Source organism: Microcaecilia unicolor, unplaced genomic scaffold (genome assembly GCF_901765095.1).
Source record: "Microcaecilia unicolor unplaced genomic scaffold, aMicUni1.1, whole genome shotgun sequence".
Lineage (NCBI taxonomy): Eukaryota > Metazoa > Chordata > Amphibia > Gymnophiona > Siphonopidae > Microcaecilia > Microcaecilia unicolor.
This window is the reverse complement of record NW_021962947.1, coordinates 114,740-142,408: the sequence shown is the minus strand read 5'-3', so window position 1 is coordinate 142,408 and position 27,669 is coordinate 114,740. Positions and strand designations below refer to the sequence as shown.

At 45.6% G+C, this 27,669-nt stretch overlaps 1 protein-coding gene across 1 annotated transcript; it reads left to right on the top strand.

Annotated features, from left to right (window-relative positions):
• Nucleotides 1-4,486: 4,486 nt before the first annotated feature.
• Nucleotides 4,487-14,820, top strand: LOC115458685 (C-type natriuretic peptide 2-like). Its single transcript, XM_030188513.1, has 2 exons — nt 4,487-4,576; nt 14,548-14,820. Exons 1-2 carry the CDS (start codon nt 4,487-4,489, stop codon nt 14,818-14,820), a joined length of 363 nt encoding a protein of 120 aa, XP_030044373.1.
• The last annotated feature ends 12,849 nt before the right edge of the window (nt 14,821-27,669 follow it).

Genomic DNA, 27,669 nt, shown 5'->3' with positions numbered 1-27,669 from the left:
GGAGCTCTTGTTAGTAATATGTAATTTATCCTTAAAATCGAGCATGGTACCAGAAGATTGGAGGGTGGCCAATGTAACGCCGATTTTTAAAAAAGGTTCCAGAGGAGATCCGAGAAATTATAGACCAGTGAGTCTGACATCGGTGCTGGGCAAAATGGTAGAGACTATTATTGACAACAAAATTACAGAGCATATTCAAAAGCATGGATTAATGAGACAAAGTCAACATGGATTTAGTGAAGGCAAATCTTGCCTCACCAATCTACTACATTTCTTTGAAGGGGTGAACAATCATGTGGATGAAGGTGAGCCGGTTGATATTGTGTATCTGGATTTTCAGAAGGCGTTTGACAAAGTACTACTACTACTACTACTACTATTTAGCATTTCTATAGCGCTACAAGGCATACGCAGCGCTGTACAAACATAGAAGAAAGACAGTCCCTGCTCAAAGAGCTTACAATCTAATAGACAAAAAATAAATAAAGTAAGCAAATCAAATCAAATTAATGTGAACGGGAAGGAAGAGAGGAGGGTAGGTGGAGGCGAGTGGTTACAAGTGGTTACGAGTCAAAAGCAATGTTAAAGAGGTGGGTTTTCAGTCTAGATTTAAAGGTGGCCAAGGATGGGGCAAGACGTAGGGGCTCAGGAAGTTTATTCCAGGCGTAGGGTGCAGCGAGATAGAAGGCGCGAAGTCTGGAGTTGGCAGTAGTGGAGAAGGGAACAGATAAGAAGGATTTATCCATGGAGCGGAGTGCACGGGAAGGGGTGTAGGGAAGGACGAGTGTGGAGAGATACTGGGGAGCAGCAGAGTGAATACATTTATAGGTTAGTAGAAGAAGTTTGAACAGGATGCGAAAACGGATAGGGAGCCAGTGAAGGGTCTTGAGGAGAGGGGTAGTATGAGTAAAGCGACCCTGGCGGAAGATGAGACGGGCAGCAGAGTTTTGAACCGACTGGAGAGGGGAGAGGTGACTAAGTGGGAGGCCAGCAAGAAGCAGATTGCAGTAGTCTAAACGAGAGGTGACAAGGGTGTGGATGAGGGTTTTGGTAGAGTGCTCGGAAAGAAAGGGGCGGATTTTACGGATGTTGTAAAGAAAGAAACGACAGGTCTTGGCGGTCTGCTGGATATGAGCAGAGAAGGAGAGAGAAGAGTCAAAGATGACCCCAAGGTTTCGAGCTGAGGAGACAGGGAGAATGAGAGAGCCATCAACAGAAATAGAAAACGGGGGGAGCGGGGAGGTGGGTTTGGGGGGGAAAATGAGAAGCTCGGTTTTGGTCATATTTAATTTCAGGTGGCGTTGAGACATCCAGGCAGCAATGTCAGACAAGCACGCTGAAACTTTGGTTTGGATGCAAGGTGAGATATCAGGGGTAGAAAGGTAGATTTGGGAGTCGTCAGCATAGAGATGGTAGGAAAAGCCATGGGATGAGATTAATGAACCAAGGGAAGAAGTGTAGATAGAAAAGAGGAGGGGACCAAGAACAGAACCCTGAGGTACGCCGACAGGCAGAGGGATAGAAGTAGAAGAGGATCCAGAGGAAATTGAGACTCCAGAGGAAATTGAAAAAGTCATGGGATAGGAGGTAGTGTTCTATTGTGGATTAAAAACTGGTTAAAAGATAGAAAACAGAGAGTAGGGTTAAATGGGCAGTATTTTCAATGGAGAAGGGTAGTTAGTGGGGTTACCCAGGGGTCTGTGCTGGGACCGCTGCTTTTTAACATATTTATAAATGACATAGAGATGGGAGTAACTAGTGAGGTAATTAAATTTGCTGATGACACAAAGTTATTCAAAGTCGTTAAATCACGGGAGGATTGTGAAAAATTACAAGAGGACCTTACGAGACTGGGAGACTGGGCGTCTAAATGGCTGATGTGAGCAAGTGCAAAGTGATGCATGTGGGAAAAAGGAACCCAAATTATAGCTATGTCATGCAAGGTTCCACGTTAGGAGTCACGGACCAAGAAAGGGATCTAGGTGTCGTCACTGATGATACGTTGAAACCTTCTGCTCAGTGTGCTGCTGCAGCTAAGAAAGCAAATAGAATGTTAGGTATTATTAGGAAAGGAATGGAAAACAAAAATGAGGATGTTATAATACCTTTGTATCGCTCCATGGTGCGACCCGCACCTCGAATACTGTGTTCAATTCTGGTCGCCGCATCTCAAAAAAGATATAGTGGAATTAGAAAAGGTGCAGAGAAGAGCGACGAGAATGATAAAGGGGATGAGACGACTTCCCTATGAGGAAAGGCTAAAGCGGCTAGGGCTCTTCAGCTTGGAGAAAAGGCGGCTGAGGGGAGATATAATAGAGGTCTATAAAATAATGAGTGGAGTTGAATGGGTAGATGTGAAGCGTCTGTTTACACTTTCCAAAAATACTAGGACTAGGGGGCATGTGATGAAGTACAATGTAGTAAATTTAAAACGAATCGGAAAAAAATTTTCTTCACTCAACATGTAATTAAACTCTGGAATTTGTTGCCATCTCTAAATCATTTATAAATATATTAAAAAGCCGTTCTTCTCATTTTATCATAGTCTCCTTTGGTAAAGTTAAACGCTAACGTATTTGACTTCCTGTGTATAGTTACTTCAAGGTTGATATTAAAACTGATCATATTATGATCACTGTTATCAAGCGGCCCCAGTACCATAACGTCCCTCACCAGATCATGCGCTCCACTAAGGACCAAGTCTAGAATTTTTCCTTCTCTCGTCAGCTCCTGCACCAGCTGCTCCATAAAGCTGTCCTTGATTTCATCAAGGAACTGTACCTCTCTAGCGTGTCCCGATGTTACATTTACCCAGTCTATATTTGGATAATTGAAGTATCCCATTATTATCACATTGCCCATTTTGTTTGCGTCTCTGATTTCTTTTATCATTTCTGCGTCTACCTGCTCATACTGGCGAGGTTTGGCTGGCTTCCTAAAGGAAAAGTCCATAGACCATTATTAGATGTACTTGGGGAAAATCCAATACAGAAGCATCCTTCTGGCCATGGCCACCACCTTGTCACATTGTTTCGTCATCTTGAGATCCTCAGACACCATCACCCCAATGTCCGTCTCCTGAGCCGAGCTTACCAATCTTTCCCCTCCTATCTTGTACATCTCTTTTAGATTTCTGCACCCCAAGTGCATCACTCTGCACTTCTTGGCTAGTTCGATAAGATGAAGTATTATCATGAAATCTGTTTTACTGTTTTGAGATCTTGCCAGGTACTTGTGACCTATATTGGCCACTGTTGGAAAGAGGATACTGGGCTTGATGGACCTTTGGTCTGTCCCAGTATGGCAATGCTTATGTTCTAATCCAGTTCACTACTTTGGGTCCAAACTTCAGCCAGCTCAGTTTACTCATGAGCCTCCTACGAGGAACCATGCCAAAAGATTCTGTTCAAATCCAAGCAGATTACAGCTAGTGCGTGTCCTCAATCCAATTCTCTGGTCACCCAAAGAAAATCAGATTCATTTAGTGTGATTTTCCTTTGTTAAAACCATGTTGCCTTGGATCTTGTAATCCGTTGGATTCCAGGAAGTTCACTAGCCTTCCCTTCAGCAGCACCTCCATTACTTTTCCAACCATTCAAATGACATTTACTGAACTGTAGTTTTCCGCTTCTCCTCTATCACCACTTTTGTGAAGAGGATCCACATCCACTTTTCTCCAATCCCGTAGAACCTTTCCCGTTTCCATTGATTTATTAAATCTTTAAGAGAACCCACCAGAAACCTCTCTGAGCTCACTTAGTATCCTGGGATGGCTCTCATCTGATCCCATGGCTTTGTCTACTTCCAGTTTTTGATAAACACTTTCTTTTGTGCATGGTGCAATATCTACTGCATTTTCAATTATACCTTCTTTTTTATTTTTGACTGTTTATTTAATGAGACAGGCAAATCACATTTTACAAAAATCCAATTCAGAAACACAACTATCATTCTCACCAATGATAAATAAAACAGTAGGGGCCTCCCGCTTCCCCCATCCCCTCCCCCCCCCCCCAAGGAAAGAAAAGGTAATGTACTGTATGTGGCCACATGAAGTCATTGAGCACATCGCTCTTGGAGTTTCCAGAATTTTCCCCAAACCATATAGGCCTTTGTCAGCTGACCTAGACATTAATAAAAATGTTTGCATGTAATGTTTCAGATTCTGCATACACTTTCACCAGCATGGAAGATTATTAAACCTAAAATTGACTTCATAGTTAGGGGGAGGATCTTAAATGTTACAGCTTAGGGGCCACAATACACATAAATCCAGCTCTGATTCGGTCAGTGCTTGAGTGATATCACCAGGTTGGGTTATAAAAATGACTGAATAGAGCTAGGAGCCTGACAAACTCCTGTACTTCCCAGAGAGGAGGAACTTCAGAAACCCTGTCTAAATAGGTAGCTGGCAAATTCCAGCTCTTCCAATCTAGGCTTTATTTGTCTCTCTATTAGCTCCAGCGGCACTATTGTGGAACCCAGAATGCAGACCATGCACGTTCTGGCTTGTGGACTTTTGCTGGCTGCACTGTGCATAATAAGTTTGGCGGCAAAACCCTTGTCCCAACAGGAGGTAAGCACTCATTAGCTGTTCAACTAATTGGCTGTGATTTTAGTCCATGGGGAAGAGCCTTAAGAGAACTGCACAGGGGTCTCTCAAAGAAGGGTGAGCTCTGCTGCAACAGATAAAAGATTGCATTTGACATGCTTGTTTTGTTCTTCCTGCTTCTGCCTGTAGTTGGCAATTGTGAAAACTGTTGTCCCTTTTTTACTTAAATTCTATTTTAAGCAGGGCTATCCCAAGGGCTGTGTGTAAAACTCCCCGTCCACTGTCTCCCCCTGCAGTAGCTGTGGCATAGTGGACATAATTCCAGGTAGGACGTTGGGAACCCAGTTGGTTCACAAACCAAATTCTAACCTGCACTGAATTATTGTGTGCCAGAAGAGTGTGGAGTGGGCGGATTCATTTTTGCCAGCAGCCCCCCCCCCCCCCCCTACTTCCCAGAGAATGCTGGGCCTGACCTGGACCTCACATAAGACTGATCAGGACAAAAACGAGTTACATATTTATGTATTAAATGCTGAGTCTTCCCAAGGGAACACAAGATGACTTATAATATAAAAATAAACAATCAACATAATAATTAAATACTTTTAAACACACTATAGATGGAAATCTCTAAGCTTCTACCTTGTGTAGAGAGCAGAGACCTCTAGTGGCTGTACTAAGTATTGTATTGTGATGAGTGAAGCAGCCAAAAAGATTCCCTCCTGGAATTGAGTAATTTGGAAGCTTTGGAGCAGTGGCTGAGAACCAGGATGTTGGGCAAGTCATTTTTCACTCTCCACTGCTTCTTGTACACTACAGAGATGTCAAGGGCGGACTGACACAAAAGAGCGAAATTTATGAGTGATGTGTCAGAGGTAGAAATGTACAAAGTTTTACATATAGCTCCTGGAATTTCTGTATATCTAGGTAATCTGCACAGAATAGTTAAGGTTGGTGCTTCTGAAAAGATATGGACAGAGAGGAGGCAATCTTCGGCCTCTTTCAAAGGACTTTGCCTAGGTAACAATTAGACATATTCCAGGGACAGAGGCATAGCAAAGGATATACTCTTAAAAAAAGAAAAAGTTTGTAAAGTTGTTTTTTTCAGGGTGGGAGGTGGTTAATCACCACTGGGGAAGTCAGGGGAGGTCATCCCCGATTCCCTCCGGTGGTCATCTGGGCAGTTCGGGCACCCTCCTTTGGAAGGAAATCGTGTGCAAATGAGCTAACAGCAAGCAGCTCATTTGCATTCAATTTTCTTCATGCATGCCCGTTCCTTTCCAGATTAGTAAGGGAAGGGCTTTCTCCATTCAGTTAGTGGGACCAGTGCACTACGAATCCTGGCCCCTCCCATGACCAAATGCCTTGGAGTTATTCGTTTTTGAGCTGGGCGCCTTCGGTTTCCATTATCGCTGAAAAATGATTCCACCCAGCTCAAATCCGCCCAAATCTGATGCATTTGCCCGGCACCAACAATATTATCGAAACAAAAGATGGACGCCCATCTTTTTCGAAAATACGGTCTGTCCCACTCCTGTCCTTGGAGATAGACGCCCATGGAGATGGGCGTTTGCATTCGCTTATGCCCCTCCACGTTACTCTTTGGGGTTCTACATGGAATGTTTCTACTAATTGGGATTCCGGAATCTTGTAACTCTTTAGGATTCCAGAATCTTCAGAACTTTTAGTACAAGAAGAGTGCTGGGCAGACTTCTATGGTCTGTGCCCTGAGAATGACAAGGACAAATCAAACTCCGGTATACATATAAAGTATCACATACCATATAAAATTAGTTTATCTTGTTGGGCAGACTGGATGGGCCGTTCAGGTCTTTATCTGCCGTCATTTACTATGTTACTCTTTGGGGTTCTACGTGGAATGTTGCTACTAATTGGGATTCCGGAATCGTGTAACTCTTTAGGATTCCAGAATCTTCAGAACTTTTAGTACAAGAACAGTGCTGGACAGACTTCTACAATCTACGCCCTGATCATAACTGAATAGATATGGATGGGCTGGAGCGTTAATTTTAAGGGGTTTCGACATTAGCTTCAGAACATTTAGTACAGGAACAGTGCTGGGGAGACTTCTACAGTCTGTGCCCTGAGAAAGGCAAGGACAAATCAAACTCCGGTATACATATAAAGTAACAAATACCATGTAAAATGAGTTTATCTTGTTGGGCAGACTAGATGGACCGTTCAGATTTTTATCTGCTGTCATTAACTGTATGTTACTATGAAAGGAGATAGACTCAGAAGTAACTTGAGGAAATATTTCTTCACGGAAAGGATGGTGAATTTGTGGACATGAAATCAGTGTCTGAATTCACCAGAGGTTAGGACAAGTACATAGGATCTCTAATAGAGTGATAAGGAGAGTAGATGGCATGAGAGAATCAATGCTATAATAGCTAGTAAAACAAGCAATAACCAAGAGGAGAATTACACCAGCAAATACATATATGTACATACAAGCATGCATGCAGAGGGGTTGGAAATTATTGCATGAGACATGCTCCACATGTTTTCCTGTATCACTGCTGGACTGGCTGTTAGAATATCAAATGTGTATTTGTTTTCCTGTATTGTAAATTCTACTGAAAAACCTAGTAAATGAGTTGTTTAGCTTTCTCAGAAGTTGCTTATGCAACAGTGATACAGGTTCAGACATGGAATTTGCTCCTGGATACTATTTGGTGGAGAAGTGCCTGTGCTTTTAATGTTAAATGCATCAAGATCAACAGAATGTTATGTTATATTGTCAAGAGGAGTGAAGGATGAGCCTAATAATTAGAGCTACAGGCCAACCAAATTTCAGTTTCAAATTCGGCAGCAAAACCGACTCGAAATCCAGGATCAGGTTTCCACCGAAAATGCCCACCACTCCCCCTTCCCATTCCTACCCTGTACTGGTGTATTCGGGGCAGGAAAATCCCAAATTGCTCCACCCCCCCCCCTTCCTCAATTCCAAAATGGCAGATGAGACAGCAGCGGGAGGTCTTAGCTGCCATTTTGAAATTGAGACTGGCCTATGCAGCAGTCTTGCAAGGCAGCCACAGGAAGTCATGGCCACCATTTTTTCAGCACAGTAGATGGGGGCAGGAGCAACTCAGGATGCTCCTGTCCCAAAGACACCACATCAGAGAGGGCAAGGAGGGCAGAGTGGTGGGTGGCCAGGGAGGGGGTGGTGGTGGCGGCAGGGCACAGTTTCAGTTCCTGCTCTAATAGCTCTTTGGGCTTGCATATATATATTTATGAAATTAAAACAAAACCTTTGACATTGCCAGTTACATCCAATAGAAAAATAATCACGCTTGCCTTCATTTCATTTTATTTTATTTTAATTCCAAACCATGGACTATTTCAATACCCTCTCTCCCTTCTAGGTCAGAGACAACACGGACACAAACACATATGCTGAAAATAATTCCATGTGCCACATGCTTTCCTTACTTATTTTATTTATTTATGCATTCTTGTATCCCATTATTATTCAAAAACAAGTTTCGGTTCAAAGTGGCTTACAATTTACACTTTGGTGGAGTTACAATAGTGTTGTGCAATGTGGAGAGGGCATCTATAGTTCAAGTGGTTATTCATAGAGTTTTTGAAGAGTCATATTTGAAGAGGAGAAGGTAGTGGTATCTTTTGTGTTCAGTTGTAGAGTTTTGCTGATATTCCCATCCTATATAATAATTTGCACCTCCGTCTGGATGCCTGGGTTCGTAACACACTTCCTATTGGTCCATCCTGGCGATGATGTCAGAGGGTGGACCAATGGGAAGTGAGAGGGAAGGGAAGCCCGCACCAGCCAGCCACAGAACATTGGCGGTGAGTACACAGGAAACAGGAAATGAGGGCGGGACCAGAGGCAGAGCTGAGACAGATGGGAAGGCAGGCTGAAGTGCCGCTCGCCTTCACTGCGGACGCCAGACCCAGAGGTTAGAATTTTTAAATTACAGCCGGCACGCAGGAAGGCGAGGGGCTGCCGGAGGACAGGTCTTGCTTGGAGTCGGAGGGGAGACAGAGAGAGGGAGGGAGGCGCGGGAGTCTGGAACTCAGAGGAGAAGGGTGGCGTCGAACTCGAAGGGGAGGGGAGGGGGCCCTGGAGCCAGTGGAGTATCCAGAAGGCAATTTTTGGGTGGTCCAACAGGTTGGATAGATGGGCACTAGAGAAACACCTGCCACCTGATATGCCCTGCCCACGCCCCTACTCCTATCACACACCTACCCCACTCCCAATAACTTCAATGGGAGTAGCAGTGCTGGCCTCAGTGGCTGCAGGCCACATTGAGAGCTAGGGGAACTATAACAGGTTGCCCTCTTCATCCTCCACTGAGCCACGGTCCACCAACACACATATGCTTCCCCCAAATATGCCCTAAATATTACAGTGGGGCCCTAAAATATCAATACAGCAAGAAAACTGAACAAGCCAAAGTACTATAGAATATTACATAGAAAATTGATGCTAACAGAATACTTTGGTCACACACAGAGAACACAAATGCCAAATACAGAATAAGTGACCACAAACCATAAACAAATTAAATCAAAATCCCAAGAGGTCAGACCTTGCATTTAGCACAGCACAGAGAAATACTAAGAGATGCATTTTTTCCTATACTGTGCAAAATATGATAGCACATGCAAGAGACAGTGTTAGGGAGGTACAACTAGGGCAACTGCGTTTGGCCCCTAGCCAGAGAGAACCCCAGGCCAGCTGGAAGCTGAAGAAGGTGCAGCCTGTTAGTAAGCTTTGGGGTCCCCTCCTAAATATCTGCCTTGGGCCCCAGCCATATTTTAACACCAGCTCTGGCAGGATGTACATTTCAAATCTGACATATTCTAGTCACAAAATAGAAAAAAAAAATTATTTTTTCTACCTTTTGTTGTCTGCTCATTTTATTTTTCCAAGTCATGTTGGTTTCTACATCCTTCTGTCTTCTCTTAACTCACTCACCAAAGTCTCATGTCCATTTGATGTTTCTACTCTCTCTCCATGTCCACTATCCATCTTCTTCCATCTCTGTACCTCTATCTTCCTTCATGTTTAGTATCCCCGTTTCTCTGTGTCCCTATATTTCTCTATCCAGCTTCTCCCCTCTCTTTGTCCACAGTGCCATTATATCTCTACCCTCTCTGACCCTACCCCATCCAGGTTCTCTCCCTCTCACTCCCTCCCCTTTCCAGCATCTGGTTTGGTTGCTTGATTCCCTGCCTGCCTACCCACCCGGCCCTCTCTTCCTCCCTCATACTGTACATTTAGTATTTGTTCCCTGTTCCTTCATCTCCTTGGTCTGGTATCTCTGTTTCCCTTCCCTCCAGTTCTCCTCCCCCTCTTCCTCCCACATCCAGCAGCTCTCTCCCTTCCATCCAGATCCCCTCCTCCTCTTCCTCCCACATCCAGCAGTTCTTTCTCTCCAGTCCCCTCCTCCTCTTCCCACATCCAGCAGCTCTCTCTCCCTTTCACTCAGATCCCCTCCTCCTCTTCCTCTAGCAGCCCTCTCCCTTCCATCCAGTCCCCTCCTCCTCTTCCTCCCATGTTCAGCAGCTCTCTCCCTTCCCTCTAGCCCCTTCTTCCTCTTCCTCCCTTGTCCAGCAGCTCTCCAGCCCCTTCCTCCTCTCCTTCCCATGTCCAGCAGCTCTGTCCCTTCCCTCCAGTCCCTTCTTCCTCTTCCTCCCTTGTCCAGAAGCTATCCAGCCCCTTCCTCCTCTCCCTCCCCTTCCTCCTCTCCCTCCCATGTCCAGAAGCCTTCCAGCCCCTTCCTCCTCTCCCTCCCATCAAGTCCAGCAGCTCTCAGCCACTTTCCCTCCAGGCCCGCCCATCCAACCTCCTTCATAAGCACATAAGCACTGCCACGCTGGGAAAAGACCAAAGGTCCATCAAGCCCAGCACTCTGTCTCCGACAGCGGCCAATCCAGGCCCCAAGAACCTGGCAAAACCCCCAAAATTTAATAACGATCAATGGACTTTTCCTTCAGAAATCTGTCCAGACCCCCTTTAAACTCAGCAAGGCCAGCTGCCGTCACTACCTTCTCCAGCAATGAGTTCCAGAGTCTAACTACGCGCTGAGTAAAGAAAAACTTTCTCCGATTTGTTTTAAGCCTACCACATTCTAATTTCATCTTGTGTCCCCTGGTTCTATTATTGTTAGAAAGCGTAAACAAATGCTTCACATCTGTCCGCTCTATCCCACTCATTATTTTGTAAACCTCTATCATATCACCTCTCAGCCGCCTTCTCTCCAGGCTAAAGAGTCCTAGCCGTCTTAACCTCTCCTCATAGGGTAGTCGTCCCATCCCTTTTATCATTTTGTCACCCTTCTCTGCACCTTCTCCAATTCCTTTATATCTTTTTTGAGATGAGGTGACCAGAACTGAACACAATACTCCAGGTGCGGTCGCATCATGGAGCGATATAACGGCATTATAACATCCTCATGCTTGGTTTCCATCCCTTTTATAATAATACTCAACATTCTGTTTGCCTTCTTAGCCGCCGCAGCACATTGAGCTGAAGATTTCAACGTCCTATCCACGATGACTCCCAGATCCCTTTCTCGGTCCGTAACTCCTAACACGGAACCTTGCATAACATAGCTGTAATTCGGGTTCCTCCTTCCCACATGCATCACTTTGCACTTGTCAACGTTGAACTTCATCTGCCATTTGGACGCCCAATCCCCCAGTCTGCTGCTGCCCATTCTCCCGTGGCTCTGCCGGTACGGGCGTCCGGGAGGCAGCGTTCAGCAGCATTGCCTGTGTGCCTGCCTTTAAAATAACTCTTCTCCCCAGGCTCTGCTGCAATGCATTCTCTTTCGCCCATCGCAAAGCGCTGCCGTTCACACATGCAGCTCCGCTCCCTTTGCCGCGTACATCCGACCCTCTCTGATGCACTTCCTGTTTACGTAGGGCCAGATGAGATCAGAGTACCAAGGGAAGAAGTATAGATGGAGAAAAGAAGTGGTCCCAGGACAGATCCCTGAGGTACACCAACTGACAGTGGGATAGAAGTAGAGGAGGATCCACTATACACTAAAGGTACGCTGGGAGAGACAAGAAGAAAACCAGGAAAGAACAGAGCCCTGAAATCCAAGTGAGGACAGTGTATCAAGGAGTAGGCTATGATCAACAGTGTCAAAAACAGCAGATAGTTCGAGAAGGATGAGGATAGAATAGAGACCTTTGGATCTGGCCAGGAACAGATCATTGGAGACTTTAGCAAGCGCTGTTTCATTGAATGAAGGGATCGCAAGCCAGATTGAAGTGGATCAAGAATAGCTTGAGATGAAAGAAAGTCAAGGCAACGGCGGTGAACAGCACGTTCAAGTATCTTGGATAGGAAAGGGAGGAGGGAGATGGGGTGATAGTTGGAAGGACAGGTAGGGTCCAATGAAGGTTTTTTAAGGAGTGGTGTGACTACGGCATGTTTGAAGGCATCAGGAACAGTTGCAGTGGACAGTGAAAGATTGAGGATATGACAGATAAAAGGGATGACAGTAGGAGAGATACTGTTAAGTAGATGGGTGAGAATAGGATCAGAGGAACAGGTAGTTAGTTTTGAGGAGGAAATAAGATGTGTAGTTTCCTCTTCAGTGATTTCAGAAAAGGAGGCAGGGGTTGGAGGGTTGAGAGAATGGACTAAGGGAAGGAGAGGTGGAGGTGACCTGGTTGAGAATTCAAGCTTAATCTTGTGAACCTTATCATGAAAGAACTCATCCAGAGCCTGAGGGGAAAGTGAAGGGGGATTGGCGGTGAAGGCACTTTGAGGAGAGAGTTCAGTGTGGCAAAGAGACGTCGCGGGTTTGAGCCAAGAGAATTTCTCAACTGGATGTAATAGTCCTGTTTGGCAAGTAAAAGAGCAGACTGGAAGGAGGTCAGCAAGAATTTGAAATGTATGAAGTCAGCATGGGTACAGGATTTCAGCCAAAGGCGTTCGGCAGAGCGGAAACAGGAACGTAGGTAGTGGATTCTAGAGGTCAGCCAAGGCTGGGGTTTGGTAAGTTTTACAGGACGGGGAATGGGAGGAGCGAGAGTATCCAGAGCAGAGGAGAGAATAGTATTATAGGAAGAGACAGCCTCATTGACAGACTTGGATAACATAGTGGTAGAGAAGAGATTTGAAACACTGGACGACAGAGTAGAAGGGTCAATAGCCTGAAGATTCCTAAATGTATTGGTTAAGATTGGACGGGACTGGGGAGGCGGGTGTTTAAGTGTGAGAGTTATCAGATGATGGTCAGAGAGGGGAATAGCTGAGGCACAGAAACTGGAGAGTGAGCAGTTTGAGAAGAGGATAAGCTCATGACAGTGGCCATTCTGGTGAGTGGGGGCAGTGGAGCACAGTTGAAGACTGAAAGAGGATGTTAAAGCAAGAAACTGAGAAGCATAAGAGTCAGAGGGATCATTAGCATGAATGTTAAAATCCCCAAGAATGAGGGAAGGAGATGAAGGTTCAAGAAAGAAGGAAAGCCAGGCATCAAAGTCAGTGAGAAAGGAAGAAAGGGACATCAGGGGGTAAAAAAATGACTGCTACTCGGAGAGGCAGAGGAGCAAATAGACGGATGGAGTGGACTTCAAAGGAAGAAAAAAAGTGAGACTGAGGTGGAAGAAGAGGTTGAAATCTACAAGAGGGTGAGAGTAGTAGCCCGACACCACCTCCGCGGCCAACCGGGCGAGGAGTATGGGAGAAAAGATAACCTCCATGGCATAGGGCCGCGACTGAAGCAGAGTCTTCAGGGTAAAGTCAAGTTTCAGTTAGATCAAGCAGATGGAGAGTACGAGAGATAAACAGGTCATGGATGTAGGAAAGTTTGTTACAGACACAGCGGGCATTCCACAGAGCGCAAGAGAAAGGCAGGGAAGAAGGGGGGAGGAGAGGAACAGAAATTAGATTGGCGATATCACGGTGTGACCTGCACAAATAGGATGAGAGCTGATGTGGAGGACCAGGATTGGGATTAATGTCCCCAGCGGAGAGCAGGAGGAGCAAGAGAGTACGGAGAAGAGTAGGAGAGGTATGACGACAGCGACGAAGGCGAGATGTACTCAGATAGAAAGGAGATGGATGAATGGAAGGAAGGTTGAGAGCTGAGAAAAAGGAAGAGGAAAAAAAGAGATGATGAGATGATGAATACAGAGAGTGGACAATGTGTTCCTGCAGTGTACAGTGGTTTCAGATGGAGAAACAGATCAGGAAAGGACAGTACCAAGAAGAAAAAGTGTACTGGAGCCATAAGTAGTAAAGGAGAATGGTGACATCGAGAGTGGAGGGTTGAATTCCTTCATAGGCATGAAATGCCAAAAGATGGCAGAGAGGGGGGAATGTTTTAAGTAAGATTTCCTTCATCCCACTCTCAACACGTATTAGTATGTCATTCCATGCAAGAGCAAGAAATGGATTCAAGGGGAAAGGAGCTGTCCATGCAGGAGATATTGATGCCAAGCCCAGTACATCTGCTGAGGTACCACTTAATCTTTCATGAGGGTCGGCTGGGTTTCTAATGCAAGAAACAGAGCATGTCTTTCTGTCCACATTCCTGCTGCTCTGCTCTCTAGTGCGGAGACAAGAGCTGGTAGGAGATATTTGTCTTTCTTTTCACCAGGGACATAGCCAGACCTCGAGGTGGCACATTTTGGTCACCCCCCTCTGCCGCCTCCCCCCTACGCTGCCCACTGCCTCCATTGTAACATCTTGGCTGATGGGGGTCCCAACCCCCGCCAGCTGAAGCACCGCCGCCGCAAATACCTTGCTCAATTTCACTAAAAGGAGCGTGCCCAACGTGAGGGGAAAAGAGAGCAGGGCAGGCAATGTGGCAGCACCGCCGCCGACCAGTGCTGAAGTCTTCAGCTGGCAGGGGTTGGGGACCCCTGCCAGCCAACCAGGGGTCCAGAGCAAATCTGGGGGGGCAGGCCCCCGTGGCCCCACCTAGCTATGCCACTGCTTTTCACGATCTCTAATACGTGTGTTTTTTTGTCCTTTCTTGCAGTCACTGCGCAGTATCCTGGATAAAGAGCTCGCAGAATACTTGCCATCTAGAGAGAGCGGAGACAAGGTTGGAAGCCTGAAGTTCCAATCCCGGCTACTGAGGGACCTGCACAACGACTCCAGATCCCAGAGGACTTGGGCCCGAGTGTTGAATAATTATCCCAACATCAAGAAACGAAACTTCACAAATAACAACAAAAAAGCCACAACCTCTAAAGGCTGCTTTGGTCTGAAACTGGACCGAATAGGAGCCTTGAGCGACTTGGGATGTTAGACCACTGCCACCTAGTGGTGGAAAGGTAAATCTCCTTTTGTCATTCTCTGGCTGCACTCAGAGTAGCCGTATTTACAGATAACCTGCACCTGATCAAGATGGCAAGAAAGTCAATTAGTTGTAGTGCATTGCAGTGGGGCAGAATTTTTAATAGATAACTGATTCAGTCTTTGGATATTGCCTTCCCTTTGCTGCCTCTGTTATTTTTGTTTTCATAGAAATTTTATAATCTCTTTGTTCTGAAAATTATACTAACTGCTTTTTTGTTGGGGGGGTGGGGGGGGGGGGGGTGGAGCTTTGCATTTTCTCTTGCTCCATGTCCGTTCGGTCTGTGGTGTTATGTTAAGAAGTACATTGGGCAGTCATTAGATGGCTCCTTGTGGTCCTCACCTGCTGCCATATTCCACTTGTAAGGAACAGGTCTTTTACAGGTGATATCAAAAGCCCTCAGAGCTCTGTGGCACGTGGGACATGTGGACACCAGGGTTGAACACTAGGTGTCACTGTTGTATGATGACCTGGGGTGCACTTCCTTAGGGACTGCAAACCATTATATCCTTAGTGCAGGCCGGGTTCTTGGGCCAGTCAGGTTTATAGGATAGCCACAATGAATATGCATGAGGTAAATTTACATGCCCTACCTCTATTGTATACACATTTCTCTCATGCATATTCATTGTGGCTACCCTGAAAACCTGACTGTTTTAGTGTAATGTCAATCCAGAATGTCACAACTTTGTTTATTTTCTGTGTCTATACAATGTGTGAACAGATAATATATTATACACAGGGGCCAAAGGGAGTATTTTGCACCTGCAGCACAAACCCAGTTCCATTGTCTCTGCACTGCAGGTATCAAATTAAACCCCCAATCCAGAACACTGGACAAAACAGAAAGAAGAGATAAACAATGAATAAGTGTCCAGACTTACAGATTCACCTATAAATTAGGCAGGCTACAGCTTAGGGACTCACATTACAAGAGTCGTCACCTCGTTAAAAAAAAGTTAAATGCATTTGAAAACAATGAAAATTACAATGTAAAGTCATCATAGGGATTATTTTTATTATTGACGATTCATTGATTTATATATATTTTTTTTATTTTTCATCATTTATTAACCTTGAAATTTATTTCCTCTTTAATGGAGGAGGACTTTGTAAATGCTACAGCTTAGAAGTCACAATGCAAATGAATCCAGCCCTGTCTGAATTGAATTACTCCACAAGAATGGATGAACAGATTTCTTTATTACATCAGTAATACCTGGATAGATTTTAGTTTTGTATATGTGCTACATCTGTTGTCAGCTCCTCTGCCAGGCAAAAGGACATGGAGCTCACAGGGTGTGATATAACCTCAAACATTGTTCTAACTCTGCCACCTGCTGGTGATAAAGGGAACTGGTAGCATCGTGAGCAGAGAATCATGGTAGGGGACTGGGGAGTGGGGGGAGAGATTGGAGACTGCATCAGAGATCAAAGGATGGGGACAAATGTGCAAAAGTAACCTTGTTTCCCTTTCTTCATTTCAGGGTTATAACTAGACATTGGTTTTTCAGAGACAGCTACAGCCCACCTCCTCTTAAATATTCCATCCAGCATCAAACAGCTGAAATAAAGAAACCCTTTTATCACCAGTACCAGGAGATGCATTGCCATTGCTTACAATTTTTGGTTGTACTTTATTTTCCCCGAAGCTGTCGGGTTACTGTATTCAGAATACCAGGGCCCAGGTGTCAGAGACTGATGAACCAGCTGTGCCACTGTGTCTTGTAAATTCATGCCATGCATCAATGTATTTATGTTGGAAAGCTATTTATACTGTTTATAAAGAGATATTTATAAGAATTTTATTTATGTAAGTAAATGAATGAGGGTCAAACATTGTAACAATTTGTCCAAAATAGCTGCAAAATGTAAAAATACAAAACAAAGTCATTCCATCAACATCCTGAAATACTGTCTTTATTTACTGGCAAAATCTTTCTATCCTATATAATAAAAAGCACCTCCAACATTCTGAAGCCGAGAAAGTGAAGCCTGAAGCATCCGTGATCTCTGTATCCATCTGTACTTCCGGGTCCGTCACAAGCAGAAGTGTTGGAGGTGCATTCTATTAAATAGGATTGGTCAGTTCCTTGAAGCACTGCCAGAGCTCAGCGTCCTGCACAGTAACGCTCAGCTGCCTCTCCATGGGGTCTCCTTTTTCGCTGCCCACCTGCAACTCGCTCTCCACGGCGCTAATCAGATGATCGATGCGACACTGAGGCAGACTCTTCCCGCCACCAGCGCCACTCTCCACGGGTCCAGTGCTCATTCTCTCGCCACGCGAAACACAACAACGCATGCGCAAGGAGCCAAGCACACCCTCGCAACTCGCTCTCCATGGCACCAGAGAGAGAGAGAGGGAAGGAGGGAGAAAGGGAGGGGGGCCTGACACCAGAGAGAGAGGGGGGGCCTGACTCCAGAGAGAGAGGGAGGGAGGGCCTGACACCAGGGGGGGGGAGGTATCTGTCACACACACACACTCTCTCTCTCACACACTCAGTGTCTTTCTCTCTCTCTCACTCACACACTCTATGTCTCACTGTATCACATTCACTCTCTATGTGTCACACAGTCACTCACACACTCTCTTGGTCTCATACACTCGGTCTCACAGAGAGTCTGTCTCACACACACTCTCTCTCTCACACACACTGTATCTGTGTGAAACACACACTCTCTCTCTCACACTCACTGTGTCTCACATACGCACTTGCACACACTCTCATTCTCACACACACTCTCTCTCACAGACACACTCGCACCCAGACTCACTCTCTCTCTGTCACACACACACTCTCTCTCTCACACACAGTCACTCTCACATACACTCTCTCAAACATACACACTCCGAGGAAAACCTTGCTAGCGCCCGTTTCATTTGTGTCAGAAACGGGCCTTTTTTACTAGATAGTAATAACTGGCAACATTTTGCATTTAGGAGATCGAAGTTCAGCATCTGGTGAAGGGTCAAAGAAAATTACATACAATATGTTCAGAGAAGATTTACAGAAAAACCACAAAAGTGGAAAGAACACGAAGGTCCCATGAGAGAAAGACGCAGTCAGACAGAAAGTGGGAACAGGATCAGGCTCTTCAAAACAGACCAAATACTCTCAATCCGCCACAGTCGTACGAGAAAAAGTTTTCTCGCACAACAGTGACGTCCATAAGCAATTCAATCACTAACGGTCTTTCTAAAGACCACCTTTGCTCACTTTATAAAGATACATCAACGGAAACATCCGAGATTGCTGAACATTTTACTAAGCCGTGTAAGTGTGTACGTGCACCAAAATGGAGTTACCGCATGGCTACCACGTGACTTCTTGTGGTAATTTCATTTCTGGCGCGCAGCTGACACGCATGGCCGAAAAATAATTTTTCTTTTCCGGCCACGCGCCAAGTAGCATTTGGCATGTGTAGGACATTACCACCTGGTTACCACGTGAGACTTTACCGCTAGGTCAATGGCTGGCGGTAAGGTCTCACACCCAAAATGGACACGCGGCAATTTTTATTTTGCCGCACGTCCATTTTTGGCAACATTTTTTAATTTTTTACAGGTGCGCTGAAAAATGATTCTGCACGCACCCAAAGCCCACGCTTACACTACCGCAGGCCATTTTACAGTGCACCTTAGTAAAAGGACTCCTTAGGCATTTTCCCCTTACAATATGAGGTGCTAGAAATGGTTTTATAAGGAAACACATATTTCTAAAGTCTGGGCACTTTTCTGTGCTGGGAGTAGCCAGAAACTGTCATTCATTCAGGACATGCTTAGACCTCATGAGAAAATACCAAATGGAGATACTCAGTCTGTGTTCTGTGAATGATTGCTATGATTTGAGTGTTTGGTCTTGGTTATGATAGTTTTCTATCCTGCCAATATTATGCTGTTCTATTTTTTTCTTTATTTTATGTTTTTATTGATATTGTACAACGCTTTTACCAGTTTCTTTTCCGAAAAGACAGTATAGAAATCTTATGCTGAAGCAAAGTATTTCCTTTTAGGACACAAAGTCTTTACTCCAGCCTCTTGTGTGGAAGAGTCACCCTAGCCACTTCGCAAACAAATTTCACCAATTTTTTTCCAATTCCCAAGGGAGTAAATTCCAAGTCAAGGATGCCAGACTTCCTAATGTACTCTTTCTTCTAATGATCAGTCTGTAGTCCTGACTGGAGGAAAATCCAGTAAAAGGTTATGTTGAAGGAACAACACATGGGTCGAAACATGAACAGACAACCGACCAGAAACATAATCAGGGTCAGGTCACCAAGGGGCCCTTTTACTAAGCCGCAAGGCCAGGGCAGTAATTTCATTTTTTACGTGCGGCCACTAGGTGCGCTGGAAATGTTCCAGTACACGGCTGTAATCAGCATTGTACGCACGTAGTCCATTACCATCCAGTTAATGCGTGAAACTTTACCACGGCCATTTTCTGCTAAAAAAGGGAATTTTGCAGGTGCGCTGAAAAATGGACCTGCACACATCCAATACACGCGTCTACACCAACGCAGGCCATTTTCGGAGCACCTTAGTAAAAGGACCCCCCCAATTGCTTGGTGTACAGTATAGAACATAATCTGTGTAGTCTACACTAGAGGTTACTTTAGAAAAGATTGTTTCTGAAATGCCTTTTAGAATTACATCTAGGGAAAGGGAACTGGGACTTCACATACTGTCTTTATGAGGTTTTTGCAACTACATTCAAAGTGGTTTACATATATTCAGGTACTTATTTTGTACCAGGGGCAATGGAGGGTTAAGTGACTTGCCCAGAGTCACAAGGAGCTGCAATGGGAATTGAACTCGGTTCCCCAGGATCAAAGTCCACTGCACTAACCACTAAGCTACTCCTCCACTGCAAGGGCTGCTTGGGCAAAAATGCCAATTCATGCTGCCACTATAGTAGACCCAGCCCTTATCATAGTCCATAAGGAAACACGGTCCAAATTATACAATCACTCGGTGATAGGGTTACAGGACTACAGCAGACACAAGCTAGTCCTTGCCAGCACGTTACATTTGAATGCTTCTCTGGGACTGTCCTTTCTGCTACACTTCACAAAATCTGCTGTGCTGTGCATACCCTATTCAAAAACCATTCAGGTATTTCCAAGGTACATGGTGCTACTTGGGTTGTCAGATGGTGAAAGATTCTCAAGACCCCTGATTTATGGTAACCACCAGTAGAAATTACTGTTTTTCATCTTTGATCCAGCAGTTCTATAAGGCTTCGTGGCTTTTACTGATTGGGACCTAGTCCTTAGTGGAGTGTATGATCTGGTGCGGGAGGTAATGGTGCTGGGGCCGCTTGATAACAGTATACATAGGAAATCAAATACGTTAGCGTTTAACTTTAAAAAAGGAGACTATGATAAAATGAGAAGAACGGTGAAAAACAAAACTTAGAGGAGCGACTGCGAGGGTCAAAAATTTACATCAGGCGTGGATGCTGTTCAAAAACACCATCCTGGAAGCCCAGGCCAAATATATTCCGCGTATTAAAAAAGGAGGATGGAAGACCAAATGACAGCCGGTGTGGTTAAAAAGTGAGGTGAAGGAAGCTATTAGAGCTAAAAGAAAATTCTTCAGCAAATGGAAGAAGGAACCAACTGAAAATAATAAAAAATGGCATAAGGAATGTCAAGTCAAATGCAAAGTGCTGATAAGGTGTTAGGTTTTCAAGGCAGAAACTAGGTTCGTGAGCCCTTGGACCACTGCCGAGAAGTGGCAGTGGCAGGAAAAACCACTCCACACCAGAGACAAGGCAGAACTCTGACAGAAACAGCTAGACTTCACCTGCACTTGACCGCCCTTCCCCAGGAGTTGAGCAGGACTTACCAGACAGGGCAGGAACTGGATATCAACTAGGCTGAACAGGGACTGAGGGTCAGAGGGAAAGGGAATATACATGGGCAGCAAGGCAGGAAACAGGGCTAGGGCTCACAGACAGATAATACTACACAAGGCAGGAAATGGACAAGCTAGAGGACAGGAACTGAAAGCTGCCAAGCAGCCACTGAAAAACACTGGCAGACAAGAGTCAGGACTGAAAGCTGCAGAGCAGCCACTAAGCAAGAACAGACAAACAGAAACTAGACCAGGAATACAGACCAGAAACCAGACTAGGGAATAAGCAATAACCTAAGCTAAACTACACATAGACTAATTAGAACTGGACAAGAAACCAGACTAGGCAGAAGTGCAACAAGCACACCAACAAACCAAGGACCTTAGATGATGCAAAGGCAAACACAGAAGTTTCCAGGTGATTAATAAAGCCCATCAGCTGCTGAAGTTCAGCTGCAGGAATCACAAGGCAGCTACGGGTGCTGTTCAGGCACAAACAATAGAAGCAAGTCTGGCAGCCCAGAAGATACGGACCGGACGGGGCTGAAGTCTGGAACGGGTGACAGTTCATAGCAGCCACCGGTTTTGGCCACCAGAGGGAGAGGTGAGCACAGACAAGGAAACAGTCACCATTGTGACATAAGGAAGGTAAAGAGGGACTTTGAAAAAAAGATTGCGTTGGAGGCAAAAACACATTGAGGCATATTTTCAAAGCACTTAGCCTTCCAAAATTCCATAGGTTTCTATGGAACTTTGGAAGGCTAAGTGCTTTGAAAATGAGCCCCATAGTCAAAATTTTTTTAGCTATATTAAAAGCAGCAACCTGGCAAAAGAATTGGTTGGACCGCTAGATGACCGAGAAGTAAAAGGGGCGATCAGGGAAGACAGAGCCATAACGGAGAGATTAAATGAATACTTTGCTTCGGTCTTCACTGAGGAAGGTTTGGGTGGGATACCAGTGCCGGAAATGGTATTCGAAGCTGACAAGTCGGAGAAACTTAATGAATTCTCTGTAAACCTGGAGGATGTAATGGGGCAGTTCTACAAACTGAAGAGTAGCAAATCTCCTGGACCAGATGGTATTCATCCCAGAGTTCTATCAGTACTCTGGTATTCATCCCAGAGTACTGATAGAACTGAAAAATGAGCTTGCGGAGCTCTTGTTAGTAATATGTAATTTATCCTTAAAATCGAGCATGGTACCGGAAGATTGGAGGGTGGCCAATGTAACGCCGATTTTTAAAAAAGGTTCCAGAGGAGATCTGAGAAATTATAGACCAGTGAGTCTGATGTCGGTGCTGGGCAAAATGGTAGAGACTATTATTAACAAAAAAATTACAGAGCATATTCAAAAGCATGGATTAATGAGACAAAGTCAACATGGATTTAGTGAAGGCAAATCTTGCCTCACCAATCTACTACATTTCTTTGAAGGGGTGAACAAACATGTGGATAAAGGTGAGCCGGTTGGTATTGTGTATCTGGATTTTCAGAAGGAGTTTGACAAAGTACCTCATGAAAGACTCCAGAGGAAATTGGAGAGTCATGGGATAAAAGGTAGTGTTCTATTGTGGATTAAAAACTGGTTAAAAGATAGAAAACAGAGAGTAGGGTTAAATGGTCAGTATTTTCAATGGAGAAGGGTAGTTAGTGGGGTTCCCCAGGGGTCTGTGCTGGGACCGCTGCTTTTTAACATATTTATAAATGACCTAAAGATGGAAGTAACTAGTGAGGTAATTAAATTTGCTGATGACACAAAGTTATTCAAAGTCGTTAAATCACGGAAGGATTGTGAAAAATTACAAGAGGACCTTACGAGACTGGGAGACTGGGCGTCTAAATGGCTGATGTGAGCAAGTGCAAAGTGATGCATGTGGGAAAAAGGAACCCAAATCATAGCTATGTCATGCAAGGTTCCACGTTAGGAGTCACGGACCAAGAAAGGGATCTAGGTGTCGTCACTGATGATACGTTGAAACCTTCTGCTCAGTGTGCTGCTGCGGCTAAGAAAGCAAATAGAATGTTAGGTATTATTAGGAAAGGAATGGAAAACAAAAATGAGGATGTTATAATACCTTTGTATCGCTCCATGGTGCGACCGCACCTCGAATATTGTGTTCAATTCTGGTCGCCGCATCTCAAAAAAGATATAGTGGAATTAGAAAAGGTGCAGAGAAGAGCGACGAGAATGATAAAGGGGATGGGACGACTTCCCTATGAGGAAAGGCTAAAGCGGCTAGGGCTCTTCCTTGGAGAAAAGGCGGCTGAGGGGAGATATAATAGAGGTCTATAAAGTAATGAGTGGAGTTGAACGGGTAGATGTGAAGCGTCTGTTTACACTTTCCAAAAATACTAGGACTAGGGGGCATGTGATGAAGTACAATGTAGTAAATTTAAAACGAATCGGAAAAAAATTTTCTTCACTCAACGTGTAATTAAACTCTGGAATTTGGACGACTTCCGGCTGGGGAATGGAGTAGCGAGGCGGAAGGCGAAGCTACTCCGGGACACTAACTGACCTGCACTCGTAAAAGGCGTCCTAAACAGAAAATAAACATCGGCTCCAGAACGGGAGTGAGTCCTGCACAGACCGGAGACAAGGAGCGGCGAACTAAAAGATATGGCGACGAAATCGGGGCGGAAGGAGCCCAAAGACCGCATACGTCCGGGAGACGGCAAGATGGCGGACAAAGGAGCGCCCGACTCACCTTCGCCCAGCTCACTATGGGCCGCTGAGATCACGGAAGAAGTGAAGGCGGCAGTGGAGCAGACGGTCGGACAGAAACTGCAGCTAATTTTGGACAAGCTGGACGGCATGGAAGAGAGGCAGGCCACGCTGATGGCGGAACTCCACGAGGTGCAGCAGCGAGTGGGGCAGGCGGAGGAAGAGGTCCGGAAGGTAGCAGAAGAGCAGCCGAAACTAACTCGCAGGATGGAGGAATTTGAATCGCGGCTAGAGGATCTCGAAAACCGCTTAAGACGGAACAATCTGCGACTTGTGGGTCTCCCAGAAAGCGTGGGGGAAAAAAATCTGAGTGCATTCCTGGAAAAATGGCTGCCAGGAGCGTTGGAGCATCCGAGCCTTGGAGGGAAGCTGAGAATTGAGCGGGCGCATCGTTTGGGCCCAAGGCGAGATAATATGGACAGGCCACGGGTAACCATATTAAAGATCTTGAATTATGCCCACAAGGCAGAGATTCTGCAATGCCTGAGAGCGGGGAAAAAGTTGGATTACCAAGGGAAGAACATATTATGCTTTCAAGACTACTCGCAGAAAGTTTCCGCAGCAAGAAGGGATTTTGCCCCTGTCTGCTCTACTTTGTTTGGTCTCAAATACAAGTTTAGCCTCCTTTACCCAGCGCGGCTGAAGGTGATCAACAATGGCCAAGCGGTCTTTTTTGAGAGGGTGAAGGAGGCGAAGGATTATGTCAGCAAACTGCAAGCAGCAGACGGAGGTGTGCATGGAGGGAATAATGGCTGAAAGGACAACTTCTTAAAGACTTGGCCAAGTCTGATGTGGTAATTATGACCGCAGGAGTCTGGAAGAGATTTCAAGTTGCTTGTTACAAATGTTTGTGCGGACTCATCGTTGTGAGTCGCAACTGTTTATAGTTGGGGCTGTGGGTAGCCTGCAGTTTGACATGGATACCAGAGGGTTGCAACCCTCAGAGGAGTAAGAAAGTGTCCTAATCCTGGGGACACGGAAGCTCATTTGCCTTCGGGCATGGTGGGGGTACAGTATGGTGGGGGGGAGATAGGGGGGGAGGGGTTGGGAGGGGGGTGGGAAGGGGAAGGAGGAGTAGGGTCGGGGGGGGGGGGTAGGACAAAGGAGGGTTACTGGAGAGAGACGAATGTGGATGTGTGTGGTATGTGAGAGTGAAATCTGGCTGACTGGGACGGGGTGTGAGGTGGAAGATAAAGAAGATTACCCGGGAGGTGGTGGCTGGGACATCTCCTGGGTGCGTATAACTGGGAGACAGAGGATGGGAAGGCACACTAGCATTTGGGGATGATAAATATAAAGATTGTGACCTGGAATGTGGGGGGTATACACTCCCCAATAAAGAGGCAGAAAATCTTGAAAGTTCTGAATGATCAGAAAGCAACAATAGCTCTCCTGCAAGAAACACACTTAACACAAGTAGAACACGAGAAGCTGAAGAGATGGTGGGTGGGAGAGTTTATGGATTCCCCTGCAGTAGACGGGAAAGGCGGAGTGATAATACTGATCCGCAAAGGTCTGCATGTGAAAGTACAGAAAACTATAAAGGACACTAGAGGGCGGTATGTCCTGGTGGCTCTAGAGATAGAGAGACAGCCATTGCTGTTATGCAATATATACGCGCCCAATAAATTTGAGAAGGTGTTCTATAAGCAGCTTCTGCGGCGGTTACAGGACATGGGAGAAGGCCCTGTTGTGATGGGCGGGGACTTTAATGAAGTCAGAGAACCGCAATTAGATAGATCTAAGCCAACGGGAAGGGAGCTGTCCAGAAGCCAGAGGGGTTTGGGGATGTTGGAGGAGGCGTTAGATGTGATAGATGTTTGGAGAACCCTAAATCCATTAGAGAGAGATTATACGCACCTGTCCCGAGCCCACTCCACGCAATCCCGCATTGATTATATAATGATTGCAAGGGAGATGTTAACACGAGTACAGGGGACTAAGATTGGTCCAATAGTGGTCTCTGACCATGCTTGGGTCTCCCTGGACATGCAATTGAACAGAGATGCGCAGAGGACCTCTTCCTGGCGCTTCCCGACATACCTTTACCGAGACAAGCAATTCCACCTGCAGCTGAGAAATAGATGGGAGCAATATCAGGAGGAAAATGAAGCCCATAGGAGTGACCCGGTGCTTTTCTGGGAGGCCGCGAAAGCGGTGCTCCGAGGGGAGACAATAGCCTACAATAGCTTTCGGAGGAAGGTGAGGCAACGAGAAGTGCAGAGGTGGGAGAGGAGGGTAACAGCTTTGAGGAGACTATATGGACACACTCAGACACCAGAAGTGCGGGCCCGGTTGTTGGAGGCGCAGCAAGCTTTAAATGAACTTCTGCAGCAAACAGCGCAAAAATCTGCACTGTATTATAAGTATCACCTGTATAAATTCGCTAACAAAGGGGGAAAATTTTTAGCTCGATTATTGCATAAGCAGGTGGGCTCCAGGAAAGTTCTTTCGCTAGTTAATAAACAAAAGGAGCTAAAGCATAAGGATAGAGAAATAGCGGAGATCTTTAGGCAATTCTATGAAGCGCTGTACAAACCGCAGCTGGAGATAGCAACTCCGAGTGAGGCATATCTTGGGAGCATTGATGTGCCGAAGCTGCACAATGATGACCTACAGATCTTAAATGCAGCAATAACGGAGGATGAGGTAGACTGGGTTGTAAAGCAGAGCTCGCTGGGTAAGACACCTGGGCCGGATGGTCTCAGCAATGAATTCTATAAACTACTTAGGCCGGGAATAGGACGACAATTATCGGAGGTTTTTAACGAAGTGATCAGTAGGGGACAGATGCCCAGCCATTTGAACCAGGCTAATATTACGGTCATACTGAAGCCGAACAAGCAAGCGCACCTGCCGGAGGCCTATAGGCCTATATCTCTGTTGAATTCAGAGACAAAATTTATAGCTAAGATACTGGCAAATAGACTAGCTCGGTTCTTGCCGACATTGCTGGAGCAGTCACAGGTGGGCTTTGTGAAAGGCCGGAAAGTAGTCAAGAATCTAAGGCGAATACTTGGTGCCCTGGAGCGAGTGCGGAATGAAGGTTTGCAAGCTATGTTAATCAGCTTTGATGCTGAAAAAGCCTTCGACAGGGTGGACTGGGGCTTTATGTTTGAGACCTTAAAGGCATATGGCATAACGGGATTTTTTGGGAAGGCTTTACAGACCTTGTATACGGAGCCTAGGGCGCGAATAAGTGTCAATGGGCTATATTCTGGCTGGTTTACTATAGGGAGGGGAACCCGGCAGGGCTGCCCGCTCTCGCCGCTTTTGTTCGTATTGACCCTGGACCCGCTAATGCGGGAAATTGGAAATAATGTAGGAATTAAGGGGGTACGGATCCGGGGTCAGGAGTTTAAAACTGCGGCATTTGCGGATGACTTGCTGGTACTGATCACAGACCCACAGAGTTCGTTGGACCAACTGATGGACAGTTTGCGGGAATATGGGGACTTTTCCGGGTTTAAACTGAATCTGGAGAAATCGGAGGCACTAGTTAGTGCGGGGGTGGATCCGGTGATTTGGAATCGGACACAGCTCCGTCAAACACATAAGGAGTTTAGGTACTTGGGAGTGCAGCTCCCAATGGATCCAGCGCAGCTGTATAAGGTTAACGTCCCTCGTTTGATTGGGGAATCTAAAGCACAGCTGGCGGCGTGGATTTCCATGCCACTGTCCTTTCTTGGAAGAATACATTTATATCGCATGATAATATTCCCAAAATGGTTGTATATGCTGCAGATCTTGCCTATTAGGCTGTTGGCTAAAGATCTGAAAGCCCTGCAGAGGCATGTAGCGTGGTTCTGTTGGGCGGGGAAAAAATCGAAAATGCAGTGGAAACATGTATATGGGGCGCAGTGTAAGGGAGGCTTGGGCATGCCTGATTTGAAGGATTATAATTGGGCGTGCTTGGCTAGACACTTGCGGGATTGGCTCCTTAATAAGACAACCTATACCGATATATGTTGGGAGCAAGCTTTCTTCAGGCCATGGTCCTTAAATTGTTTGTTACACGCTAACAGAAGGGGGATACCAAACCCGTTTAAAGATAGTGTACTTTTGCAACCTCTACGACAGGCCTGGAGGGTACTCTTAGGGCACTGGGGACAGGATCCGGGAACCAGCGTGATGCTGACGATAGTGGGGAACATGGACTTTCCGGCGGGTCAGGAGAGTCGTATTTTTCAAGACATGAAGGGGCAGGGAGTGTATTTAT